Raw genomic sequence first — 17,412 nt, forward strand, 5'->3', positions numbered from 1 at the left:
TGTGTCCCGCCCGATGCGTGGGCCCAGTACTACAAAGCGAGAGTCCTAGTGTCTCCATGGTAGACACTGACTAGGTCCACAGCCGCTAATGAACAAGAGTCTGCATCAGCGTGGACATTGAAATCCCCCAAGACGATAAGTCTGGGGAACCTCAAGGACCTTCCGACACAGTCTCAAGCAGCTGGGATAGGCTGTCTGCTGGTGCGCTAGGCGCACGGTACACCAGCAGAAAGGCTATACTCTCACAGGAATCCCACACCAGGCCAACACTTTCAATACCAGAGATGCTCAGCACAGGAACTGCCCTAAGAGAAAAACTTTCTCGGGCGAGCATAGCCACCCCCCCCCCCCCCCGCCTCCCAGTCCGCATCTGGTGAGTGATTGCATAACCTGGAGATGTTATTTCCTGGAATAGGATCTCATCCCTCTCTTGGATCCAAGTTTCTGTAATACACACTAGGTCAGCTACCTGATCATTAAGAAAATCCCTAATGATAGCAGTTTTGTTCCTTATGGACCTAGCGTTCACTAACACCAGAGTAGGAGGGGAGGACACTGGTTGCCTGTCACAGATGTACCTGGGCATAGGCCGCAGGTCAGAGGGGGGCTGAGTCTCCCGCCGACTCAACCTCCCTCTAGTATTCGGCCTGTGCCTACCGTCGTACCTCCCCCTCCCAGAGATCGTAGGAATCCCCATGCATAGACCTACTTCTCTTGGAGGCTCTGCAGCACGGATTAGGTGCCCAGAGTTCGACTGGCCATCTGAAAAGGAGATGTGGCATGGCCAATTAACAAGTAGTCATAAGTGTGGCCCACAGAGTGGTGAGGAGCAGACTCCAAAATCTCCCCCTTTGGCATCGAGGACGCATCCTGGCTCATCTTGGCACTCTCAAATGGCTCTCCATTTATCAGGAAAACTCTTTGCAAAGTTAAGGGAGACTCCTTGGGATAGTCCCAGTTTTGATCCCAAGCTAGGTCTCTGGCATTTTCAGGGTCCAAAGACTTGCAGGTGGTCCTCCCTTGTGTGTAATCTAGGGGCTGAGCTGATGGATGATTCAGTCGGCAAAGCAGCCTCCCAAACTGATTAAGCCGATCGGCTAGGTGGTTGTATTCTGCAAACAGCAGGCGCACCAGTCTTGGGTCCAGTCTTGCACCCTCTTGGCCAGGTCCCTGATCGTCCAAACAATTTAAGCAGTCTGGCCCCTTCGGATATTCTTCCTGGGGTTTGGATGAATCCAAAATTGCATTCAGATCCAGGAACCCCACAGGGCTGTTTGTGGTTCCCTCATGGAAATCCATGATGAAGTTGTAATTTTTTTGAGCTCTCTCTGATCTTGACTGAGAAAGGGAGTACTCTGACCGTGTTGTAATAAACGGTGTAGAAGGGAGCGTTTTGACCTTGTTGTAATGGCGGCCACACTCTAACCCTCTAATCTTCCCCTCCCGCAAATCTTACGAAGAGCAATTAAACTCACTTGTAAATCTTCTCTGGAGGACAGTTTAGCTCAGATCTTTCTCACAGTGAGCAATTTAGCTAAGTTGGCTAAGTTGTAAATCTTTTCTCCGGAGCTCTGCAGAGTTGCTGCTACTCTGTCGCCATCTTGATATTCCTGTGAGTAATAGCATGCTTTATAAATTTTGAAAGTAGTTATTATGGGGTAGCCATTTCATTTCCAAACTTGACTTTCAGAAGTCAAGAATTCTAGGAATCGTTATTCAAAGAACTCACCTTTCCCAACTCTATCCTTAAGTAAAGCTGAAAAAAGTGGTTTAAAGAGCTGGGCATGTTTAGCCAGCAGATTTCAAGGATGCCACCATTATCACCCTCTTCAAAAAAGGGGAAAGAACAGACTGCGGAAACTATCGAGGTATCTCCCTTCTAACCTCAGCTGGGAAAATCCTCACAAGAATCCTTGCAAACCGCCTTCTGCCCCTCTCAGAAGACACCCTCCCAGAATCCCAGAACGGCTTCCGCCCCTCCAGAGGAACTGTGGACATGATCTTCACTGCACGACAACATCGTCTGTGCGCATTCAGAAGATCTACAAGCCACTCTAAACACCTTTGCAGAAGCATACGAGAAGCTCGGCTTGTCATTGAACATCGAGAAAACCAAGGTGCTGTTCCAGCAGACACCAGCCAACCCCTCTCCAATGCCAGTGATACAGCTTAATGGTGTAACATTAGAAAATGTTGATCATTTCCGCTACCTTGGTAGCCACCTCTCCACCAAAGTCAACATCGACACCTAAATACAACACCGCCTGAGCTCTGCGAGCGCAGCATTTTTCCGAATGAAGCAGAGAGTGTTTGAGGACTGGGACATCCATAGGGATACCAAGGTGCTTGTTTATAGACCTATTGTCCTCCCAACTCTTCTATATGCCTGCGAAACGTCCTCCCTGCATAAAGTGGTTCCTAAATTTCCTTTTTGACAAATGCAATTGTCTTTCAGGCTGCAAAGGTCGACAGCAAGCTAGACTATTGGTTGGAAGCTCACCCCAACCTGGGCTGGCTTCGAACTCATGACCTCATGATCAGTAGTGATTGAATGCAACTGGCTATCAGCTATCTGTACGACAGCCTGGTCCCAGCCTGGCTATGTATAAACATATGAGGGGAAGTCATAGGGAGGAGGGAGCAAGCTTCTTTTCTGGTGCCCTGGAGGCTAGAACATGGAACAATAGCTTCAGACTACAGGAAAGAAGATTCTACCTGAACATGAGGAAGAACTTCCTAACTGTGAGAGCTGTTCAACAGTGGAATTCTCTGCCCCAGAGAGTGGTAGAGGCTCCTTATTTGCAGGCTTTTAAACAGAAGCTGTCAGGGTGCACTCATTGAATCTGTACCTCAGCTATGTTTCTTTCAGCCATATTGTTTTTATATTGCTTTCAATTGTGTTATTTGTTTTATCTGATGTTTTAACTGGTTAAAGTGTTTTACATGTGTGTTTTAATTGTAATCAAGGGTGTGTCCCTTGTAAGCCACCCCGAGTCCCCTAAGGGAGATGGTTGGCAGGGTATAAAAATAAAATTATTATTATTATTATTATTATTATTATTATTATTATTATAGGGTGCTTTGAATGCGATTTTCCTCTTGGTAGGGGGTTGCACTGGATGGCCCATGAGGTCTCTTCCAATTCTGTGATTCTATGAACTTTCCAATATACCAACACATTAATTTCGGTACCACTGCTGCCCCTTCTACACAGCCATATAATCCAGATTATCAAATCCGATAATTCACATTATCTACTTAGAACAGGATCATATGAGTCTGCACTGCCATATAATTCCATTCAAAACAGATAATCTGGATTTTATATGGGAGTGTAGAAGGGGCCTAAGTGTATACAGGTAGATATATACTTACACTAAGTTGGCTTTCCTGGGAAGGTTTCTGGTTCGGCTGGCCCCATGCATGTTACCTATTATTTTTCTTCTTCTTCTTCTTCTCTAGAACTGGTGGCAGAGGAGAACCTTATTGTGGATGCAAAGTTATATGCTTATGCCTTGGCATTGCGACATGCAACAGATAAGCCCTTCCAAGTGCCATTTATGAAATTCTAAGCCTGCGCCATACTTAATTCTTTCAGAGGTTCAGCAATTAACAAGTTGTTTTTGAATAATTTACAGTAAGCTTTGAGAAGCAAAGTATTATTAGCAGTCGTGTCTGGAATAATGTAATTGATCTGTGTATTATAAAACAGATAAAATGTCTAATTCTGTACTGATTAACTGGACTTCCCTGAAGCACAAATAAATGTCATTGAATCATCTGTACAACTCGTCTTCTGACTTTGAAATTCAAAGCTTGGGCTCAAGCCTTGAGTTCATTGTGAATGGGAAGGGCAGAATGACTTCTTGAAGTTAGACCTGACCACACATTTGTCACCTTAGCCTGGAACTTTGAAGTGGAGAAAAGGAAAACCTAAATGCCTTTCTGAAACAGCTGTATGTTATGTATGTTTCAAATTGCAAAGTTTAAAACCACTTCCTTCCATGGGATCCTATGATTCTGCCCTAAAACCCATGGGATACAAAAGAAATTGATCCAGCTTAAAACCATTGCTTTTTCTTGGGATCCTACTGTTCTGCATCAAAGCCCATAGGATATTCTGCTTTGGTTAGACCACACCTGGAATATTGTGTCCAATTCTGGGCACAATTGAAGAGAGATATTGACAAACTGGAATGTGTCCAGAGGAGGGCGACTAAAATGATCAAGGGTCTGGAGAACAAGCCCCATGAAGAGCGGCTTAAAGAGCTGGGCATGTTTAACCTAAAGAAGAGAAGTCTGAGAGGAGACATGATAGCCATGTATAAATATGTGAGAGGAAGTCACAGGGAGGAGGAGGGAGCAAGCTTGTTTTCTGCTTCCCTGGAGACTACGACACAGAACAATGGCTTCAAACTACAAGAAAGGAGATTCCATCTGAACACTAGAAAGAACTTCCTGACTGTGAGAGCTGTTCAGCAGTGGAATTCTCTGTCCCGGAGTGTGGTGGAGGCTCCTTTGGAGGCTTTAAAACAGAGGCTGGATGGCCATCTGTCAGGTGCTTTGAATGCAATATTCCTGCTTCTTGGTAGGGGGTTGGACTGGATGGCTCATGAGGTCTCTTCCAACTCTAGGATTCTATGATTCTATAACAGGGTGCTTGGGCAGTGAAACAGGATGGAAATTTTTTGGTGGTTCCCATCCCACCTGTGTTTCAGTTTTAAAGAAAAACTTGACTACCGGACATTGCCCAGCTTATTTGAAGAAGTCATTTTTTATTTTACAAAATACATAAGGTTGTGGATGAACTACAAGTCACATCATGCCAGGTTAACCCCCTGAAACTCCAACAGTAGTTTGTCATGTTGAGAAAGTTTGCCGTAGATACATCATCAGTGAGGTCCATATACACTCTGGCTACAGGTAAACTACAACTCCCACCACGGTGAGTCAGTCCTCTCAACCCCCTCCAGTCATGAGGGTTCTTTGTGCCAAGTTTGGTCCCAGTCTATTGTTGGTGGTGGTCACAGTGTTTCCGGATGTAGGTGAATTGCAGCTCCCAGAAATGAAGGTCAGTTCCCCATAAACCCTGCCAGTATGTTCAGTTGGTTATGGGGGGTTCTGTGTGCCAAGTTTGATTCAGGTTCATCATTGGTGATGGTCACTGTTTTTCTGGTTGTAGGTGAACTACAACTCCCAAAACTTAAAGTCAATCTCTCCCAAACCCCTCTAATAATTAAATTTCAGTGTATCGAGTATGTGTGCCATGTTTGATGCAGATCCATTGGTGTTTGGGTTCATAGTGCTCTCTGAGTGTAGGTGAACTACAACCCCCCCAAATCAAGGCAATTTTTTTCCCAAAGACCTCCAGCATTTTTTGCTGGTCTTGGGGGCTCTGTGTGCCAAGTTTGGTCTAATTCTATCTTTAGTGGAATTCAGAGTGCTCATTGATTGCAGGTAAACTATAAATCCCAGTACCTACAACTCCAAAATGCCCAGGCCAATTCTCCTCAAAACTTAGCAGTATTTAAATTTGGGCATACCGGGTATGCATGCCAAGTTTGGTACAGATCCATCGTTTGGGTTCATAGTGCACTCTGGATGTAGGTGAACTACAACTCCTATAAATCCCTTCAAATGCTTCCAGTATTTTTTGTTGGCCATGGGGGTTGTGTGTGCCCGGTTAGTTCCAGATCCATCGTTGCTGGAGTTCAGAGTGCTCTTAGATTACAGGTGAACTGTACATCCCAGTACCTACAACTCCTATAAATCATGGTGAATTTTCCCTAAACCTCTCTAGTGTGTTCAGTTGCTGAACAATTCCTCTGTTTGCTGTGTGCCATAGAAAAGAATAGGAAAGAATAGGTTAAGGGAGAGTCAGTGGATGGGGTCATGCAAATTCCACACCAATGGAGAGAGAAAGCAACACTGGGATGCCTGTGGTGGAGGAAACACATAAAATCTAGGATGATATTACTGTTATTACATTTCCATTATTTTACTCTATTATTATTATTACATTTATTGTGTTTCCTTATAATAATAAGGATACATGTTTAGATGTTGGATACATAAGCACATTGAAGATGTTTAGAATCAGTTGGAAAGCCTTACCTAAAATTACAGTGTTATGTAAATATTCAAAAACATTTAACTTTCTGATGCCTCAATTAATGTAATTTTATTGGTATCCATTTTTCTTTTGAAATTTACCAGTCGCTGCTGCAATTCCCACTCTCAGCTTATAGTCGAGACAATACGTTTTCCAAGTTTTTGTGGTAAAATTAGGTGCCTCGGTTTATATTCGGGTTGGCTTATACTCATGCAAACTCAGCCACTGAAGTCTAATTGGGAAAATAAAAGCACTGAAAACTTGGTGATCCCAACACTTCATTTATTATTACACTAGCATACATTTACCCACCTAGAATCACAGAGTTGGATGAAACCACAAGTGTCATTCAGTCCAACTCCCTGATATACAGGAATACACAAATCACTTACAGCAGAGGTTCTCAACCTGTGGGTCCCCAGATATTTTGGCTTTCAGCTCCCAGAAATCCTAACAGCTGATAAACTGGCTGTGATTTCTGGGAGTTGTAGGTCAAAACACCTGGGGACCCAAAGGTTGAGAACCACTGACTTACAGTAATGGCCATCCAGGCCCTGTTTTAAAATCTCCAGAGAAGAAGATTCCACCACACTCCGAGTGGCATATTCCACTGTCAAATAGCTAACATTTAAGTGGATTCTCTTTTCTTGTAGATTTAATCCAATGCTCTATGTCTCAGTCTCTGGAACAGGAGAAAACAAGCTCACTGAATTTTCCATATGACATCTGTGATGAACCCTTACCTTATTCACAGCCAGGATGCAGGGCCTGGAGAAGCCTGTAAGCTTAGGAAGATAGGAAGTGGGCTAGGCGAAGCATCAGTGGCCATTTTGGAGAAGGGAGACACCATCTTAAATGTAGTTCAGAGAGGGGGGCGTATCCTAGGCATAAATCAGCAGGGGAATGGCCGGGATTGGAGTAGAGAAAGGGGCCATAGCTTTGGAGGAGCTGACAGGAAAAAAAGTAGCGTTTTAAAATCCTGAGGCTTGTGTGTGTTAAGAGAGGAAGTTGGAGCGGATAGTTAGGAGAGAGCAGTTGTAGATTAGGAATAGCAGTGAAGAATTAGTAAGGAGTCTAACTTGGAAATAGATTCTAGATAGTTACTTCATAGGAAGGACTATTGCTAGACAGAGCCTGAGGTATTGGGCTGTTTGTAGGAAAGAATCTATTCTGAGGGGAAAATATAAATTCCCAGTTTTGAAGTTGTGACTGAAACTGAATTCAAGCACTGTACTAATTAATGCAACCGATAAGCTTTTTGTACCTGAAATACTTTCAAGACTGTTTAATAAACTTTTTAATCTGTTTTCACACTACCACAGACTGTGTGTGAATATATTAGATAAAAATATAACCTCTCTAAAGTCATAACAAACAGCAGTGTAACTCAAAGTAGAGTTATCTGGTTTCCCTTATCACTAAAAATAGAAAGTTGGCAGCATAGCCAAGCAGAAGAAACAGTTTCAATATTTCTCAGTCATCACCCATTATACAGCCAAAAACTTACACAGTTTATGTTTCTCCCTTTTAAACAAAAGAATAGTTCCTTTCAAGGTAAATAAACCTTTCTAATTTGATTAGCCCGTAACAATTGGTCGCTCTACATATTGGTGTCAGTGGATTGATTGGATCCATTATATTGGTTTGCAGTATTTCATATTTGGTCTGTGAATCTTTACAATTTAATTTGGTAGCTAGTGGGATCTATTAGTTGATCCAGTTACAATATTGGTCGCAGCGTTGGTATATCGTTTGATCTGTGATCGATCTTTATAATTGGTACCAGCGATTGGTGGATAGATATTGAGATCGATTGGCGATCCTTTATAATTTGAGGTGCCGATCGTTATAACATCCTTTTAAATATTTAAACTTGGCTACCACGTCCCATCTTAACCCTCTCTTCTCCAAACTAAGTACAGGCAAATTAGAAACATTTGATTTACAAATGACTTATAGTTAAGAATGGGGGTGCAACAACAGGAAGTGAGAGAAATCTACCCCTCGGAAAGGAAATTCAGTCCTGAAAGAGTTATCATGGGGAAGAGGTCTCAACTGAAACTTTATCACCAATCCTTTTTTCCTCAAGCCAAATGTTTCAAAATCCAATAATCACAGGACAGAAGTGAGATGGAATCTTCTAAACAGGGGCACAGACAGCAAACAAACACTACAGGAGTGTTAACCATTCCCTATGCTATCCAAAGTGTGTGTACGTATGTTTGTGTGTACATATGTTTGTGAGTTGCAATTAAAAATGTACCTGTTCTGACTTACATACAAATTCAACTTGGAAACAAACCTACAGAACCTATCTTGTTTGTAACTTGAGGACTGCCTGTAACCCTATGCCACTCCTTGTGGGGCATGATTTCCAGACCCTCTCTGTATATGTTCTAGTTTGTGAGTGTCTTTCTTGGTGCCCAGAAGTGGACACAGTATTCCAGTGAGGTCTGACCAAAGCAAAAGAGAGTGGAACTGTGACTTCCCATAATGTGAGCTTTATAGTTCTATTGATGCAGCCTAGAACTGCATTCCATTTTTTACCTGCTTCATTGTTGTGGTTCAGTCTGAGCCTGAGCTTTCTGAACCTGAGTTTCCTCAGGACAAGGAGGATGATGGGTTACAGATTTCTGAACATGTTCTGGTTAGTGAGGCAATTGAAGCAGACAGTGTTGATTCTGAAGAAGAGCAGCATTTCTGTTCCCCAGAGAAAGGAATATTGCTTTAGAAAAAGATAGTGAAACTTCGGATGCTCCTTCTGGGAGCTCAGGGCCTCTTGGTTCCCAGGATGACCTGGCCCAGCAGGGCGAAGATAATGAGCTAACCAGCCTTGAAGATAGTGGAGATTTGATTAGAGAGGACCGTTTGCAATTAAGTGTTCAGAGAAGCGCATGCCTTGCCAACAAGCGTGAAGCTAGAGGTCAACGTAATGCTTTCATGTTGGGGAAACTTATTTAATGATCTGGTCAAAGGGCATTCTCTGTCAGTCCAATGTTGCTTTTACCCTGTTAACTTCTGTGGAATTACCTTGGCTTTTGAGGAAAGCTTCTGGCTCTTTGGGACTTTGATCTTGAGCCTGATTTTTGCTGCCATTGATTCTTGTTTAACCAATGCTAAAGGACTATGCTTCATGTTATTTGCCTGTTTTCAATGATAGATGCAACATGTTAGAAGTTGCCATTGGCTCAAATGGTGGTTTTGTAAAAGAACAACCTTCAACTTCTAAGAGGGGGGCACAGGCCATACTTGCGGCTGGAAATTTCTAAAGCCTTGCAGAAACCTCTTTACAGGAGGATCGACAAAAGGAGAGGGAAGAGAACACTCTCTTCTAAACAAAGCAATAGCTGCCAGATAGACCTTCAAGGATGACAAAGAGAGTCCTGAATCTGACAGAGAAATAAATAAATAAATAAAAATCAAGGAGGAGGGAAGTGGGAGCAGACAGAGGCTGAACCCCATGTATTTATGAAAAAATGCAAAAACAACACCAATTACAAATGTAAGAATGTTTGGTGGCAGGTCTCAGGGCAAGGTCCAAAATGCCCTTTACTGGTTGAGAGAGGGCTGAGGCCGGATCCGGCATGCCATCAACCGCAACTGAGTGATCGCTGCAGCGTCCACTGCCTGCTGGGGTAAATGGGGCAGGGAAAGCATGGGCAGTGTGAGCAAGCTGTCCTCCAAAGATAGAAACAGCTGAGAGGCTAGGCTGCAAAGGGGTGGTAGGTTGTTTAAACTTTCTGAGCGAGGGTAACAGAAGAAAAAGAAGGTAAGTTACTGCCCATTGCCAAGGGCAAAGAAGCCTGCGCCTCAGAGGACGCGGCACCTTTTTTTTTTTTTTTTTGGAGGGAGGGAGTGGGTTTGTTCTCCCACTGCCAAGAAACACAAAGGGGATGGGAGTCACCCTGGAGCAACTTCCCCACATAGGCTATACATTTCAAAGTTGAAGAAATGCTATACTGGCCTGAGTAGGATAAACAAAGGTCCCAGAACACAAGTTGGAATTGCAGTCTGTAAGTCAAACTGGAATCCTTGAGTCAAACCAATAGTTGTTTTAGGAGAGTAGAGAACACCGAGTTGTTGCTGCTTTCGTGGACAGAAGGAACTAAGGCCTCAAGCCCCACTGCCTGGCTTTATTACTGAAGTGGACGGGCGGAGCTGGAGTCACTGATTTGGCAAAAGCTTTTCAATAAGGATCCGAATCAGCTGCGTGGATGCAGGAAATATGTCAGCTCCAGGCAGATCTCAGAACAAAAGCACACTCACAAGGGAGATTCCTTGGACACACGTTTATTATTTAGTCTTGCCAGGATGAAAACAAAGTTAGATCTGAAGCTTTTCCCGCCAAAGCGGTAGTATTCTACCCACCCGTGTTGCACCCCTCCTTCCTCCCCCCTTATCTTAGTTTATGGCTACATTCCATTCCCAGGGAACAGAGCATCCCTCTCTGGCCAGATGGCCCCTTATCAACTCATAATTCACTTCAAGTTCAGCTTATGTTGACTTTAGCTCGAAGACCAGATCCTGACAAAATACCACAGGTGTGGATTTCACAGTGACCACGCTGAAGAAACTCAGTTGCAGAGATAGCAGGGATAAAAGTGTCAAGTACAGAATTTGAAGCCATGTGAAGTAACATCGGAATTAGCTCAAGATCTTATCTCAGGTTCCTGGATGCTTTGCATTGATTCCTGTATTATTCATGTTGAAGTGCTTTGTTTGATTCATGTTTAAGTACTTTGGGTTTTTGCCTTCGAAATTCCAGTATTTGTTTCCTGGATTTTCTGTTCCTATCTACTCTTTCTACTTATTTGAATAAACCTTTTACTATGGATTTTTTTTTTTTACTGCTACTGCTTTTAATTACCTTCAATAAACTGCTTGCTATTTTACTCAGCTGTGTGGTGTTTGAAGTCAGAGGGATTCTTGGCCTGGAGTGCAACAGTTATCTGCAAATTTAATAAGTATATCCTGTATTCCATTGTCCAAGATCTGCGGCATCCCATTAGTTAGTTATCTCTCCAGGATGAAGAGGACCCTTTGTTGAGCTCTCTTTGAGTTCAGCCGGTCAACCCATGATAAATTACAAATAATTACTTCTCTTTCTCTTTAAGAAGCAAAATATGAACCTTGTTTAAAAGGAAATGTTAGTTTACCATTGGACAGAAATCCTTGAAAGTTACATATAAACTATACATGATGTGGGGGAGTTCTAACTGTATTTTTTAAAAGTTAAAGTAGTTACTAAGCATTTAGGCCTTGTTGATTCCAATGAGAGTAGGGCCAATTAAACAATGGGATCTACTTATATTCTGACTTACCCAAAAAATAATTCCTATGGGTCTGCCCTAACTGACATTAGTGAGCAGTATTCAGACCTTTAAATACAACTGGATCTGGAGAACCAAGTTTTTTAACACGCACACCCGTTTTCCTAAGCCAAATCATGCCCAAGAGGCTATTTCCCCAGACCACAAAAACATGAAGAGATACCTGATCTGTGGAACAACACCACAGATGTAGTCTCAGAAATTAAGGATTTTATTTTTAAACTTTAATGTAATTTACTGTAAACCATTTTGCACCTAAAACACATTTACATAGAAATAAACCTTAGTTGAGATGATCCAATGCCACTAATTTCCACTGCAATCTACACTGAATGAGGTTTTAAAATCATTTAAACTTTGGCAGAATTGCATCCAATAATTCTAAGCAGCACACATCAAAAACTAGTTCAATCTTATCATTTTCTTGCTTGATCTTTAAAAAAAACAACTCTGAAAAATTACAAAAGTACACAACTCTCAACTAAATGTTTTGGCAAGGAGATCTTCCTGTTGCTTTTGGTGCATGGTTCCAATGCCAACTGCAGGTGCTGGTAAGGCTGGTCTACTCACAAGATGGAGCTGCAATTAAGTAATAAGGTTGATATTACAAACATTTATTTGATCTTAAGAGGCTAGCTAATGATAAACTGATATTCCTTCTGACTGCAATCTTGAACGCAAGCTACTTGAACCCCCATTCAAGTCATCATGGGTTAATACCACAATCATATCCATAACCACATGGAAGTTATCACGTATCAAATTCCATTGTTGCAGATTTTAGAACAACAAGCTTAGTCAAAATGTGCTTAACATAGCATCTTTTGTCATTATCTGTAACTAACACTACTATGAAAAAGAGAGATCGAGAGAATCAAGGATGCATGGGCCTACATTTAAAGTATTATAATATACACACTATACCATGATACCATACCAACATCGTGGCTCAAGGTGGGTTAGAGAATAATTAAAAAACATACTCATTGTAAAAAATACCACAAATACACATATTAAAGTGTATTTCTATAAAATATTAAAATATACAGAACAGAGATTAAAGAAAGTTTTTAAAATTCTGAGAGCTCATTTAGGTGTAGGAGCTCTTCTGGCAGGTCATTCCACAGCCTTGGGGTGGCCAATGAGAAGGTTCTCTGGGTGATGGTTGCCAGTCGGATTCTGGTTGGTTGGAGCAGATGACCCACAGAGGACCTAAGTGTGCGGGGTGGATTGTATTGGAGAAGGGGATGCTTTAGGGACCCAAATTAAGTAGGGCCTTAAAAGTCAAAATCAACACTTTGTACTTAGCCTGGAAACTAATTGGCAACCTGTAGATAAGTCAAGAGCCATTCCATTGAGGTGGGAAAGCACTCATGTTGCTTTGGGGGGGGGGGGGGGGGGCAGGGGAGCGATAACAATGGTGACGCCTGTTTCTGCTTCTGCCACCATCATTTCCCTGCCCAGGTATTTTAAAAAGGTCAGAAGCAGTGCCATACAGATGAGAAGGGGCAAGTGCTTCTGTTTTGGTTCTCCTGAGACAGGCTAAGATCTTGTCTTTCACTCACCACTCAGAGGAGGGGTGGTTCCTTTTATGATAAGAACTAAGTATTGCTTTGTTGCTGCGAGACTAATAATAGCTAAAACATGGAAGGAGGAAAAAGAGTTAATTATTAAGGATTGGAGAGATAAATTAGTAGATTATATCCAAATGGCCAAACTGACAAATAGCAGCAGAGGAGGAAATAATGAAGAATTTGTAAAAAAAATGGAGGTTGGCAATTGGATATCTCAAAAAGAAGACAAAGGTAGATTTGAAGATTGCCATAAAGGGGATTTAGTGAAAGAAGACATGTGGGTAATTGTGGGTTAGTTATGTGATCCATACAGAGTGGTGTCAGAGGTCATGGGGGCTGGGTTCATGGGTATGGGTTTAGAGGGACAATAAATGTTAAGATATAATAACTGTACAGTCAAAGTTGATTTTTCATATGTTTAACGAGCGCTGACTATACCATTCTGTAAGCTTGCATACACTTTCATATATCTTTTTTTCTTCTTATCTGTTGTTTTTTGTTGTTGTTTTTGTTTTTTGTTTTTTCCCCCTCTGATGTCAGTTTTGTTTCCTGTGTGCACCATAAATCAATAAAATTAATTTTAAAAAAGAACTATTTATTTATTATTTATTTTATTTAGAACATTTTTACCCCGCCCTTCTCAACCCCTAGGGGGACTCTTGGCTTCCAAATGGCAATAATTCAATGCCGCATCATAAAACACAAGATAGCAAATATAACAATTAAAAACATGAACATTAATAAATAAAGATTAAACAGTATACTTACAATCCATTTAGCTATTGCCAGTCTGATGGCTATTTATCCGTTTAACTTATCCAAATCCACTTCCAAGCCTTAGTCAAACATTATCAATTGTCCTTTAACCTAATTGCCCGAAGGCCTGGTCCCACAACTATGTTTTTACCTTCTTTCTAAAGGTGAGGAGGGATGACGATGACCTAATTTCCCCGGGAAGCAAATCCCACAGGTGGGGGGCTACCACCGAGAAGGCCCTGACCCTCGTCCCTGCCATTCGTATTTGAGACAAAGGCGGGGCCGAGAGCAGGGCCTCCCCAGAAGATCTTAAGCTCCGAGGTGGGACGTAGAAGGATATACGTTCGGACAGGTTCGCTGGACCGGAGCCGTATAGGGTTTTATAGGTCAAGACCAGCACTTTGAATTGTGCTCGGAATTGGATCGGCAGCCAGTGGAGCTGACACAACAGGAGGATGGTATGTTCCCTGTATGACGCTCCGATGAGTAATCTAGCTGCCGCCCGTTGGACTAATTGCAGTTTCTGAACAGTCTTCAAAGGCAACCCCACGTAGAGCGTGTTGCAGTAAACTATTTGGGATGTGACAAGAGCTAAGGTATAGTAATTGCGCTGACCTGTGGATAAACTGATCTAGATTTTCTTTTGGGGGTGGGGGGTGACTAACATTTCTAGATGTATACATGAGTATATAAGGTAAAAACCAATTTGTTCTTTCTAGTTATGCTCTTCCTTTCTTTTCATGTGGAACAAAAGCTGGTACATGCAGGATTATCAAGAGGTCTCTGCCAAAAACTCCCAAATTGCTAAACTAGGTTTCTTCTACACTGCCATGTAATCCAGATGATCAAAGCAGATAATCCACATTATCTGCTTTGAACTGGATTATATGGGTCTGTACTGCACATAATCCATTTCAAAGCAGATAATCTGGATTTTATATGGCAATGTAGATGAGGCCCTAGTTTGAGTAAGGTTGCTGAATCACGCTCCTTCAGACAATTTCTGTATGACAGACAGTTTAACCAGAATCAATTCCAGGTATATAAGATCCTATTTTAGAACTGATCCCAGGAAAGATTTACCTTTAAGGCCAATTGCTTCTCAAATCTTGGGGACACAAATGTCCAGGGCCCCATGTTCTGTGGCTCTTCCTGACTCCAGATATATTCTGCACAAGAAATTAAGGATTTGGGTGAAATCATTACAGTTAGTCTGGTAAATCTGCTGCAATCTGGTTCTTCCTTATTGCATACATCAGAACACTACAAAAAATATTCATCCATCACTGTTACCCCATGAAATATATGGTGAAGAAGCACTATATACCCAGCTGGCATTTTCAGATATCAACTACCAAACTCTTTCAACTCTGAACAGAGTGAAGAGAGGGGCCAGGAAGGCAATTCCATCTTGTCTCCTGCACTGTGCTTATGATATAATATAATATAATATAATATAATATAATATAATATAATATAATATAATATATTGTATATACATATAATATTGATATTATAATGTAATACAATATACTACTATTAATAATAATATGATATTATAATTATATATTTTATATTAAATGTAATATTACCAATAATATTAGAGTATAATGTTATAGTACAATGTAATATATAATACTAATATTGTGCTATGATAATAATATAATATACTAGCTGTCCCCTGCCACGCGTTGCTGTGGCCCAGTTTGTTGATCTGGAAAATAATGAGAAAGTGTTGGTTTCTAATATATGTAATTTCTTTATGTTTGTGGGTAAACAGTATTTCTTGTTCTTTCTTAGCATTTTCATAGTGGAAGGAGGAGAAAAACTTCTTCAGTACACCCTTCATGTTTAGAAACCATGACAATAAGAAAATGTTAGTAGTGTCAAATCTGAGAGCACTATATTAATATATACAAACTACAATACGTTATCGAAACAGCTCCAAGCTCCCATACTTGGATTTTACAAAACAAGGGTCCACCAACCTTTGGCATTCCTATATTTATTCATTTCTTGCTGCAGGGCTTCTAAGGGGAAAGGGCACAGCTCTTCCACTCTGATTATGGCAGTATCCTGCTTCTTTTCTTCAAGCATCTCCCGGTGTTTTGCCAGAGCATAGTAATGCTTCCCAGAACAAAGAACCACTCTGCTAACACTGCAGGGGAAAAAAAGATAGGGATGATTTCAAGCATTTTGATCTACAAACGATGTGTTAATATGATGGCAAAGATTGAACAGCTCAAGAAGCATAGTTCCTACCAATGCATATTATCTTATTTCAATTTTACTATGTAACAAGATTTGAAAAAAATGGCTTTCCTTGTTTGAAAGTGTTATTCCTGTTTAATCGTGTGGTACTTACTTTGAAAATAGTTGTTCTACTTCAGAAACTCTGTTTTTGTGGTTACCAGAAATTACTGTATATACTCGAGTATAAGCCGACCCGAATATAAGCCGAGGCACCTAATTTTACCACAAAAAACTGGAAAAAATGTTTTGACTTGTGTGGGAGGCTAAATTACCTAATAAAGAAAACTCCGGGATGTGGAATGTGGAAGAACTTCATCGGTGTCGTTGATGGACGATGAAAGCAGCAGCTCCCCTGGCGGCCAGAAAAAAGTTAAATAGCCTCTGTGTATTGTCTGTATTCGTTGTCTGTCAAACTGGCATTTAATGTTTGCCATATATGTGTATACTGTAATCCGCCCTGAGTCCCTTGCAGGGTGAGAAGGGCGGAATATAAAAACTGTAAAATAAATATAAATAAATAAATAAATAAGCCAAGGGTGAGAAATGTAGCTGCTACTGGTAACCATCAGGAGGTTAAATGTTTAAGAGTATTTACATAAAACTGTAATTTAAGATAAGACTGCCCAATTCTGATTCAACCAGTATTCTAACCTCCTTCAATGTAAATTTGCTTCTTACCTATTACCTATAATGATAGAATAAAATAATAAATGTAATAACATGCAATAAAAATAATAATAAAGTAAATAATGGAAATTTAATAACAATAGTAATAATAATAAAGTAATAAATGTAATAATAACAATAGAGTAAAATAATAAATGTAATAAATATAATACAGTAAAATAATGTAAACGTAATAATAATAGAGTAAAATAATAAAAGTAATAAAAGTAATAAAGTAATGTAAACATAATAATAGAGTAAAATAATAAATATAATAAAAATAATACTAATAGCAGTGTAAAATAATAAATAATCTTGACTCGAGTATAAGCCGAGGGGAACTTTTTCAGCCTAAAAAAGGGGCTGAAAATCTAGGCTTATACTCGAGTATATACAGTATGTTGGAATGATTGAGACTCAATGAGATTCATTGAAAAACTAGAGCAAAATCTGCTGCAGGATGTCCCGCAAAAACAAAGTTTTTGCAGTTCAATAAACTTTCTCCATGTTTTTAATGATAGAACCAATTAGGAAATGACATTTATAACCCAGGAACAAAAATTGTGTTACATAGTGTTCTTTTGTCAGGTTATCTGTTTTTGAACAGATAACTGCAATGCAGTGCGCAGAATGATGGATTGGGATCTAGAAAATCTAGTTTAAAGTAAACTATGGAATTCTCTGGTGACCCTGAGGCAGTCAACAGAATTGTGAGGATCAA

At 40.7% G+C, this 17,412-nt stretch overlaps 3 protein-coding genes across 6 annotated transcripts in view; 1 reads left to right on the top strand and 2 right to left on the bottom strand.

Moving 5' to 3' along the window:
- NUDT5 (nudix hydrolase 5) overlaps positions 1–3,788 on the top strand; it is a 57,209-nt gene extending 53,421 nt beyond the window's left edge. For all 4 annotated transcript variants that reach the window (XM_060778274.2, XM_060778277.2, XM_060778275.2 and 1 more), the window contains exon 10: positions 3,463–3,788. Coding sequence is in view for 1 of the 4 variants with exons in the window: in XM_060778277.2 (XP_060634260.1) it covers positions 3,463–3,572 (110 nt within the window). In the remaining 3 variants the exon portion in view is untranslated. The remainder of the gene's footprint in view (positions 1–3,462) is intronic.
- Positions 1–17,412, bottom strand: part of CDC123 (cell division cycle 123) — a 350,374-nt gene that overhangs the window by 121,177 nt on the left and 211,785 nt on the right. The window lies entirely within an intron of this gene.
- The window catches only part of DHTKD1 (dehydrogenase E1 and transketolase domain containing 1), a 77,440-nt gene continuing 70,414 nt past the window's right edge, over positions 10,387–17,412 (bottom strand). Inside the window, exons 15-17 of the mRNA XM_060778272.2 lie at positions 15,761–15,930; positions 14,856–14,941; positions 10,387–12,021 (exon numbers count right to left, since the gene is read on the bottom strand). Coding sequence (XP_060634255.2) covers positions 11,920–12,021; positions 14,856–14,941; positions 15,761–15,930 — 358 coding nt within the window. The 3' untranslated portion in view covers positions 10,387–11,919. The remainder of the gene's footprint in view (positions 12,022–14,855; positions 14,942–15,760; positions 15,931–17,412) is intronic.

The sequence above is a fragment of the Anolis sagrei genome, chromosome 5, assembly GCF_037176765.1.
Source record: "Anolis sagrei isolate rAnoSag1 chromosome 5, rAnoSag1.mat, whole genome shotgun sequence".
NCBI lineage: Eukaryota > Metazoa > Chordata > Lepidosauria > Squamata > Dactyloidae > Anolis > Anolis sagrei.